The 10887-nt window shown below is 41.9% G+C and overlaps 1 protein-coding gene across 1 annotated transcript in view; it reads right to left on the bottom strand.

Moving 5' to 3' along the window:
- Nucleotides 1-10881, bottom strand: part of RAB40B (RAB40B, member RAS oncogene family) — a 24422-nt gene extending 13541 nt beyond the window's left edge. Inside the window, exon 1 of the mRNA XM_003211413.4 lies at nucleotides 10703-10881. Within this exon, the coding sequence (XP_003211461.1) occupies nucleotides 10703-10844 (142 nt within the window). The 5' untranslated portion in view covers nucleotides 10845-10881. The remainder of the gene's footprint in view (nucleotides 1-10702) is intronic.
- Between the last annotated feature and the right edge of the window lie 6 nt (nucleotides 10882-10887).

Raw genomic sequence — 10887 nt, 5'->3', positions numbered from 1 at the left:
ATGTTACTGTTTATAAATAGTAGCACTGCAGGAAAGGCAATGTTATTATTAGCATTACACAGGGTAAAAAGTTGTTGTTTTTTTCTTTTTGTTTCATTTTTTTAAAACATCACCCTATTTTATTAGTAAGTTTGAAAGAAGATAGGAAGAGACTAATGTATCAGTTCCAGGAATCTCCCGTGAGATGAGTTTTCCTCCACGCAGCTGTAAAAGAATAGATTGATACCAGGAGACCACAATAATGGGCGACCACGGAATTCTTGTGCCTTACAGATTGACTGGCATCAGGATACAACCTGCAAGCACAGCAACACACTTCTGGCTAGAAAACTCATGTGAAAAGGCAGGAGTTGCAGAGAACAGACTGGGAATGATTGTTACCAGCTGGACAAAGAAATTAGGACCTGACAGAACACTGAGTTACGTGGTGAGAGAGATGTGACAGAGATCCCAGCACGAAGGCAGAACAAAGATGGGGATGAAACACTGAGAAGGAGGCTGAACAGAGGAGCTGAGCAGAGATACACAGCAAGAAGTCAAGACAAACAAAGGGCACAGAACCAGGTAGAGACCAAACCATAAATGGCTGAGTGAAGAGACGGGGCTTTGAGAAGGACACAGATAAAGTGAGGTGGTGGGATGAGAAAAATAGAGTCAAATTTAAGGAACAGTTATGATCTCCTTTGAGGAGAAAGATGTAGAATTCTGGTCCATTTGATATCAAATTAAAGATGACCATGAGCACCTTCTCACTGCTGTTGTTCTCCAGTTCCACAGGTAAGAGCTGGATGGTGGCATGAGAACTGAGCACAATATTAACAAGTGTTCTCTTTTCCTGCTATATTACTTTCAAAGAACATCAGCTCTCAAGGGCAGTCTGTCATACGAGATCTCATACGTCTTCCTTGCAACTAAACAAAGTTGAAATGTGTCTGTTTCACCTTTTTTGACGTATGAATGTGTCTCAATATACGACATGGTGTTCTGCACATCCATGGAAAGCAGAATGAAGAGAAGCTTCATCAGGCTAAGATAGCTAACCACAAGAAAGTCAAATGGGTTTTATATAAGAACTGATTGTCCAATAGTCCTTCTGCTTATGGATTTCTTCCTGGTATAGTAATTCAGCTTCACAGCTAAGGACAAATCATCCTGGTACATAGGGAAAAAAGCAGAGGTAGCCTACATATCTTCTACAAATTGAGAAAGAAATGAGAAGCAGGCACGCACAACTTGCCCTTCTATCTAGAATGCTAGGCTTGAAATGTGGCCAGAATCTGGACAGAAGAATAGCTTCAAAGCTACCATAAAAATATTAAAAGCAGATGCAATACTTCACATTTTACAACATTTTTCAGAAGAGAACAATGATCTTTTATATCTTGACACTTCATTAGCAGTAAACCAGCTCAAAAATACTGGGCATGACAAGAATCACAAGACCATCTAGAAGTCATTATTCTGAGCTATAGGTCTAAGAGCTCAGAGAAGAGTTAGAAACCTCTCCAAAACCTCCTCAGGCTTTAAATCAAGCTGCAAATAAATGCTCCTGAAAAATTAAATCACTGTTATTAGTTAAGCATATTAACACATCATAACAATTACAACATTGGAATTCTATTTCAGAGGCATACTCCTGTATATTGTGAATTCTGTCATTACAATGAAGATCGAAGTTGGAATTCACAAAGAATAAGTGGGGTAAATGTAAGCACCATAATTTTGCTTTAAAAATATAAAAGAGCAAAAGCACAGATACTTGAAGAGAAAGAGCTTTCTAACTATATTGCCAAACCAAAACAACAGAAGACCCATTCCACTTCTTGGATTTGAAATCCCAAGCAAAACACATCCTGCAGCAAAGTGGGCTCTCCAGATAATGTTAACAATAACTTGAAGAATTACCAAGTCACAATGTATCTTCCATTATAAAAATAAAGGAAATTAAGTTGGGTTTGGATCACATTTCCCAGTTCTTTCCTCTCCTCCTCCCCAGCTATTCCAGCAGAAGAGCTGCCAATATTCTAACTGTACTCTTTTTTCCAGGAGAAAAACTTCAGAAAGGTTTTTTTCCTGGCATTTTGTGTTTAGATTTAAAGAAAGAAGAAAGACCGTATGTTACTAAGATCTTGTTCTATGCATTGTTTAGTTGGCTTCACTTCCCCATTAAATTAGAATAAACTGATTTTGGGTGAAAAGGACAAAAAGAAATGTCAGGTTGGCCAACAACAGGTCAGTTATATCAATCTGTTCAAACCAGGATCAGCTGTGAGGTCTGGGGATCATCTGTGCAAGCTGTTCCACAGCTTGACTCTTCTTCTCCATTAAAGAAAATGTTATCCCTCTTACCCATTCTGAACCTCCAAACCTCTTGTTTCAACCTACACCTACAAACTCTTTATGAAAATGACTCTGTCCCCTTGATGACCAGCCCAGGAGTGCTGGAAGGCTGCTCCTCTGTGCCCCCAGAGGCCTCTTTTCTACTCAGAGGTAACTCATCAGTCTGCTGCCAAGCGTCATTTGAGTCATTACAACTGCAGGCTTTTCTTCACCCCAAAACTATGCGGTCACTTCTCACTCCTTCTGCATTGAATTAGCTGTCCTACAGATGTTGAAGATAAGTATGGTGAAGGCTGAGAAGTGAGACTGCCTATAAACCATACAAAACCTCAACCACCACTGCGTTAAACTCTTGTTTGGAGACAGGAAGGAAAAATCATTATACTGCATGTATTCTTGGACTCTGCAGTCCTCTTGCTCCAAAACTAAGATCAGGCAAATGATACAGGTCCTTTTAGAATGAAGTGAAAAGGAAAATAAAAGTTTAGAGGTTATGAACTTGTTTAAAGTCCCATTTGTCATATTTTTATTTTATAAAGTATGTGCTCAAGTCAAACCACAATCTACAAATTCTGAACTGGTTTGAGAAGTCAAGGTCATGCAAACTTCACTTGGCATATTTACAGAAGTAAACACAGAGGAAGATCAGAAGGACAATCATGGACTGACTGGGATGTTGCAGCACATACAGGGATAACATTTCCTTGCTAAAGCAATCAGAATGGGAATACAGACACCCAGACATCCATGTAGAGATCCTGCACCACAAGACTGCTTATACTAACTCAGTCATTCCATTGAATTCATCTGCTGGAGCCTCTCCTCCTCAGCCTGCTTGTGAAAAAGCATTAGGAAGGCAGCCAGACCTGCTGGGTCTGAGTTTTCCAGCTGGCAGTTTCATGTTTCTTGCACTTAAATATGTTGAAGCACTGTATTAAAGTCAGCTTGCAAACAAAGCACAAGGGCACAGGAGCTGCATTAACAATTTCATCTCTAAAATCTGTAAGTTACTTTGTTTTGAAGTCTATGGAATAGCAGCCCCCTTCTGCTTTTTAAATTATTATTATTTTTTAATTAATATCTTTTCTGTTTCTTACAAGCATCAATAACAGCCCACTTTCTATAACAACATGCAAATTAAGCATTAAATCCTCAAATAGGCTCATGACTGTTTCTTCAGTATATTCATTGGAATACACAGGCATTCTTGGATATTTCAGATTGCTGATGTGGGATCACAACAGAACATACATTGCTAAGGCCAGGGCAGAGCTCCTTGCATGCAGTCACATTCCAGAGGAGAAATGGCAGGAGCCTCCAAGTGAGGTATGTGCTGAACAAACACAGTATAAAACTAGACTGAAGAGCGGAGAGGTAAAATCTGAGCCATCAGCCTGGAACACACCGTATATTAAACAACTTACAGTCACTAGACACAAGCCATCAGCCTGCATTTGAAAGTGCAAGAGATGAGCCACAACTCACATAGGGCAAATGTGTCACTCTTGGACTGCAGTTCACTTCTAAATGTGGCCACGTGTTCAGTCTCCTCTATTACATCTGCACATAAACATGGGTCTTAAACTAGCTACGTATTTAGAATCACTGGGAGTTTTCGTTAGATAGGTCATCTCCTGAGTCAAGAATAAAAACAGTTCTATGCAATTACAGTTAAAGACACTATGAAAACAGGTATTGCCAGGAGCTCATGTTATATGAACGTGAAGTTGAGATCCAAAAATAATACACGGGGAGAAACTCTGGATGGTTTGATTTTGCATTAACTCAAGAGATCACATGTTAAGTTCTTAAAAATAAGCTGACAAAACAGATGGAAATCTCCCCTCTAGAAATTCTCATCAGCTTCTCCACCCCCATATATAAAACTACCAGTTTCTACACTGAAATCCAGTGTTCCAGAAAAGATGTCAATGCCCAAGGTAACCCTGGGCCAGCAGCCCCGTGCTCCCCCATATGCTCTCCACCTATTGCACTCACCTCTGTCTCCTGGCAGCCCTTGCTGACCTCACGCAGTCCCTACACACCAGCAAATCCCACACCACAAAGAAAACAGCAAAGCTGTTATATCAGCTTTCAGCTTAGCACGAGGCAGTATCTCACGAACAATAAAGAGCTTTCCCATTTCCCTGCTTCTAACAACAAACAATTCCAAAATGCTCAGTCTTTAACATTCACATGCCTACAGCACCGCCCCATGTTACTGACTTGACAGAGAAGTTTCTGTATGTGTGTAAGGGTGTTTTCCCTGCTAGGCCCCTCTCCCTCTTCTTCCCCACTTCAAAAGCAGTTATTTTTGTTTACTATGAGGATTCTCACCTTACCTTCAGCACAGCTCAAAGATTTGGTCCAGTCAATGTGAACACTAAGAGCAACTTCCTCGGTGACTTGCAGCCCTCAGGGCTATAACAGGCACACCTCCTGCAGAGAGCTACCAGCAAAGTCCAGAGAAAGACTCATAGAATCATAGAATCACCAAGGTTGGAAAAGACCTAAAAGATCATCCAGTCCAACCGTTCACCTATTACCAATAGCTCCCACTAAACCATGTCCCTCAACACAACATCCAGTCGGCGACTCCACCACCTCCCTAGGCAGTCCATTCCAGTGCCTGACCACCCTTTCTGAAAAGTAACACTTCCTAATGTCCAGCTTGAATCTCCCCTGCCGCAGCTTGGAACCATTCCCTCTGGTCCTATCACTAATGACACGAGAGAAGAGGCCGACCCCCAGCTCACTACAACCTCCCTTCAGGCAGTTACAGAGAGCAATGAGGTCTCCCCTGAGCCTCCTCTTCTCCAGGCTGAACATTCCCAGCTCCTTCAGCCTCTCCTCATATGGTTCCAGACCCCTCACCAGCTTTGTCGCCCTCCTTTGAACACGTTCCAGGGCCTCAATGTATTCCTTCTTCCAATATATGAAGCCAGAATAACAGCCTGACTAACAGATCAAACAAAAATGCAGTTATACCATAGCAGGCATGTGCTACATTAAAGCCTCAGGCTACTATAAATATGGGAGCAGTGTCAGTTTCTAGACCTTTAAGCCTCCTCCACTCCCGGGCAGACATGAGATTAGAGCTTCCTACTAATTAGCTTTCAATTTCTCCTTAGATTTGAGTGACAGTGCAGATACATAACCAGCTGCTGTGAATACCAGTGTTTTTGCAGACTTTGCCCTGAATAGGTACTAAATTATAATGCTGCTGACACAGAAGGCTTTATTTCACCTTTCTCAAAGACTGGATATTCCACATGTGCTCTATCAACAATCAGTAAATCAGTGCCTTAGCTGCAACAGCTTCACTTTGCTGAGGAACTCCAAGTTGTGTCTGCACTTAACCAGTTCATAGTTTATTACAACACAGGAAGGCATAACAAAAAGGAATAATTGTTTGTACGGATGTGTTCCACTGTATCAACATTGAAAAGTGGATGGAAAAAGCACAGCAAGCTCAAAACAAGTTTGCCTGGTGTATCAGAACCTTGCTTGAGATTTTCCTTAAAGAAAACCAGCACGACAGACTCCAGCCCATGTCAAGGACTGGATAAAATGGTACTGCTTTTCTGTATTTTCAGTCTCACATTAGACAAAATCCAGAGAAACTAAATATATTGGATAGAAATAATTTTTTTTAAATTAGCCAATCTCTATTCTTCATCCTATTTTGCATCCTCATTATATTCCCAGAACAAGAGCAAGTTTACAGCAATATGTAAATGTATTTTCATCAACATATTGGATAAAACTTATTCCTGGCACAGATGAACACCATTTGGGTTAGGTCAAAGCAACTTAAAAGACTGAAATGAGCCTGAAGTCTGACCACTTTCCAAACCAGCCTGGACTTTTCCTTTCATGTTGCACACCTGTCTGGGAGCTTGGTGGTAATTTTGTTTATTTACAGTCTCTTTCCCACTCCTGCACATCTGTGTAAAATTAAAGGGAGGAGGGAAAAAAAAAAAAAAAAAGACACCAATAATCCAAGGGAAATGGAGACAGGGAGCACAGTGAGCTAGAGAATGGGCATGAGAAAGACAAAGGAGAAAGTGAGCTACTGCTGTAATTGATTTTGCCACAACAAACTGAAGTAGCAATAGCAGGTATCAAATTCAGACATGTCTGTGCAGGTTAGCTTTAGGCAGGGATTTGAAAAATATCTGCATGATTTGCAAGATTTAAAGGCTTCTTCCATCTGAAATTGTACAACACGCTTGACCAAAAATTGTTTTCTTTCCTTTTTAGGGAAGTCATTGAAAAGAAGAAGCCAGAGACCAAATTTGAGCGTGGGCACACCTACATGGCACTGATTTCTCCTCCACTCACAAAAGCCCACCAATACTGGTGAGGTGAGGAGAGAGCTGGGGAGAAGAGCTGTTCTTGCCTACTGACCAAGTGGGTCTGCAGACCTCAGGGTGAGACAGCCTACCTCCTCACCTTCACGAAACTGCAACTCTTGGCCATGAGATGGATGCAAGCTCCTGATTCCTAAGTTGCTGAGTAACATTAAGCCAAAGAAATGATTTCACTACGTTAGGCTGAAGGAAGCTGGTTGAATAGAAGTGTGTAACAAAGCAAAACTAATTTTATGGAAGTTTCAAAGAAACTTAGGAAAACCTGTGAACTACCATTCATGCCCAGGATTACTACTTCTCCATTAAATCAAGGAAGGTGAATATTAATTGTTCCAACAGATGTGCAAGACCAGCTAGAAACAAGAAAACCCCAACAAAACAACTCCATTGACACAAACAATGTGAAAGGATCCTTTATCACAGTGTTTGTATACAGAAAAGGGTTAAAAAAAAAAGTTACACTTAAGTCTGCTTCCACATGAGGGAAAACACACTGGTCTCATGAAGTGGGCATGTCTTATAAAGTAACAGAGGGGTTCTTTCTCCACATGCATCACATACTACAACCCAGAATTAATGTAGTCCTTCCTCTTGGAAGGCAGCACTGAAGGGGCAGTTGTAACCAGCACACTTAGAGCTGCATCCATCACTGCTTCACAGGTCCATCCCAAAAGAAGTCAGATGCCCTATCTGAAACAAGTGTATTTCCCACCAGTTCCATGGCAGCCTATAATAACAACATAAGAAACCAGTTGCCTTTTTGGTACTTAGCTTGTGTATGAGATCAAATCCCACCTGCTTTTCCTTTCTACAAAACGCAGATTTTTAACTGAGATCAGTGGGCACACAAATGAATTTTAACGTAATTTAAAGCGAAGTGGGGAGGAATTCATGCCTTTTGGAAAGCTACCCCATAACAGCAAAGTGATCAATTATTGTTCTCCCTCAACTGCAACGTAAAAAGGTCACTGAGTGAGAAAGGATGAAAGAATTTGCCAGTGTAAACCTGGGGTTCCTGCAAGAAAAGGACTAGGAGTGCATGAAGTGTAGGCAATCACTCCTTCAGCCCCCGTGTCAAGCAATCTCATCACAAGCAAAATTTTCTCTATTTTAATATGGAAGCAAAAACAGAACCCAGCTGAATAAAAATCTGTTGGTGCAAGGCATGAAAATATTTTTTGACAGAACATCTAAGGTATTAAGTTCCATTTCCTCCGAATATATTCTGATGATAAATTAGCAATACTTAGCAGCAAAGTTTCTGCAGCTCCCTAAGATCATTTTTGTGCATTTTTTTTTTTCCTTATCAAGCTTGTCCAACTTGTAATATTTCAGTTTTCAGCAAGATGAGGGAAACCTCTAACAGCAGGTTACCCAGACAATAACCTTACTGCCTACCTGCCCACCTTCAGAATAACTGCTTTCTGGATTGTCTTTATGAATCATGCTCACTAATGTATCTTCCATAGCAGTCCCTACTTTGTTATGTTAATAAAGCTTCTCCCCTTCTTTCCAAGCCAGAGCCCTCTGGCCATTAAGAATTCAGAGATGAAGAGGCTGTATTTCATCTTACTAGCTGTATTATGCCAAATGCTTTCATACCACAGCTCCTGGACCAGCAGCAGCTTGCAGAGACTTGACAGATCACACGATGCTGGCTTCCCTTCCTGCCTCCAGATTTTATATCAATTTTGTGTACTGACAAAAAATAGTAAGACACATGACTGCTGTATTTTCCCAGGAATGAGAAAGACTGCAGGTTTATTTTTGAATAACTAGTCAAAGTGTCTGTGAAAAAATTATTTCTGGTTTATACAACTGAAGTTTGAGCCCATACATACATGAGATGGCACAGTTACACACCTCACAGATGAACACAAAGCCTTTGGGCATTCAAGAGCTAAACAAAAAACCCAAACAAACCAGCACATCAAAAAAAAAACAAATGATAGCACATGCTGCTCTGGTCAACTCTGTGTTTTACTTTGTCCTCATTCTCCTTGCCTGCTCAACTAATTTGATGCTGCCGAAGACAACAAGCAGCCTTCTTTGCTGATCAGTCCATCCTCACCACGTCTTCCTCCTACCTCTCTTCATGTCCTGCAGGGCTCACTTCAATTCTCCTCCTGTTTATCAAGCTTTTAAGTCAAATTAGAAAGTGAGTCATAACACCAACAGGATGTTTAGCTTGCTCCCTCTCACAGCATCTCTATTCTCACAGCTTGCACAGGTCTCCCACAGCTGCATCCTATGTTGCTGTACTCAAGTGATGTAGGAAGGGCTGAAGGGATGTTAAGGGATAACAACTGGTAAGCATACGTGCAAGTGTTCAAAAGTCCTCCAAGTTTGGTACAGTGGAGAACATTATACCTTGAAAAATAGAGATGGATGAAGAGCAAGAAGGTATTTTCTACAGATTTTCCACAGTTAAAGTCAACATCTTTCATTAAGTGAGATGTAACGGTATGCTGTGGCTGTGTAAACAAGATCTTAATTATACCACCAGTTGCACAAAATGTAAGATTAAATCATGTTCCTTTACAGCCCAGGACCACATCCTCCATTACATCTGCCCTCAATTCTGTCTCACACCCCTCTCTTCAATGTGCACATCAGCTCGTGGCTACAACTCCTTTCTCTCTCCATGGAAGAACAACCTGTGCGTAAGAGGTTTGGTGAGACATGAATAACTGGATCTGTCTAACTGTGTATAATTAGGACTGGTGAAGAGATCACAATCCACGAAGCACAGCACAGAATGTACAGCCTCTTGTGGAAATATTTTGGAGATGTTATCATAGATGAAGAATCTCCATTAAATACTCACTAAACAATTCCAACGGAATATTTGTATTTCTTGGCTGTCGAGAGATGCACTCACAGAGATAGCAACACAATTTAAATGTGATTTGCACGCAAGCCACGAGTAGCACAAGGTTTAGATGCAAGCACTAAAGTATGATCTATGAGCTTGGGAGCTGGTCAAACATTGTTATGTCAAGGCATATTGGAGACTGCACTGCTGCTGCTGAATAAGAATATATAAACCACAGAACAGGGCCAGACTCGGCTTGCTCCCCTGAAGCCCTATCCCCTTTTTCTCCAACCACCTGAAGGATTCAGTCTGAGGAGACTGCAATGTCCCAAGGAGGAAGGTAGCAAAAGCTATGAAGTAAACATCTTAAAATGCACACAGATACCTTCAAGGCGCAGTCTGACTCATAAGCAACCACACAAAGAACTCTCCACCTCCACCCACTTCTTTGCTTTGATTCAGTGCAACGAACTCAATATAATAACAGATGCAAAGCCTTCCAAATGAATTAACTAGTCAGAGACTTATAGTAGCAGTAATTTGAAGCAACGGGTAATTTTACAGGATCGCTTGTTTTTTAATAACTCACGCAATAGGTTTGCAGTAGGAAGGAAAAGGGGAGACTAAAGTTGTGTTCTAGGAAAATAGGTCAGGGGACATGAAGAGAACAGGGAGAAAGAAGGAAAAGAAAAATCCCTTTTCTCCAAGCCACTGGCTCAGGTTTAAATCAGTTGGCAATGTTTAGAACTCTGGTTTGCAGACAGAACATAACTGGAACGGATGAGGCTCTTCTGTCTTGCCCTTTAAAAAGCTTAAGTGAAAGAACACACTACGAATGTGAACCTTGGTCTTAAAGGGCCACTCTTCCGATATGGAAGAGCGATAAACAGGGAGAAAAAGCAATCTCTTCTTCCAGCGAAAGCTGTTTCAGAGCAAATATATTTGCTGTTTCACGGATATTTACAAGAACAAGATTTTTCCTAGCGTTTCTTTTCCCTCTTACTGCTCAGTAAGAGAAATCTCACCACCCTGACAACGCGTTCTGTGTACGAAGCCGCTTCCCTCCCGTCGGAGCTCCACGCACAGCGCAATGACCCGCACGGCCCGTTACAGCCGCGCCGGGTCCCCGCTCCGCCGGCAGCTCCGCGTCCCCGCACGTCCAGCCGGCCCTTACCCATGTGATAGCCGTAGGGCGACTCGGCGGCGCCGTCCTGCAGGCTGGCCAGGATCTCGCCCTTGCCCACGTCGCTGTCTCCCACCAGCAGGAACTTCAGCAGAAAGTCGTAGGCTCTCCCCGGGCTGCCCGCTTGGCTCATCCTTCGCGCCGGCTCAGCTCCCGCGGCCCATCCCGGCGGTGAG

This window comes from Meleagris gallopavo, chromosome 20, assembly GCF_000146605.3.
Source record: "Meleagris gallopavo isolate NT-WF06-2002-E0010 breed Aviagen turkey brand Nicholas breeding stock chromosome 20, Turkey_5.1, whole genome shotgun sequence".
Taxonomy (NCBI): Eukaryota; Metazoa; Chordata; class Aves; order Galliformes; family Phasianidae; genus Meleagris; species Meleagris gallopavo.
The sequence above is the reverse complement of the archived record's forward strand: the minus strand, read 5'-3'. Positions and strand labels throughout refer to the sequence as shown.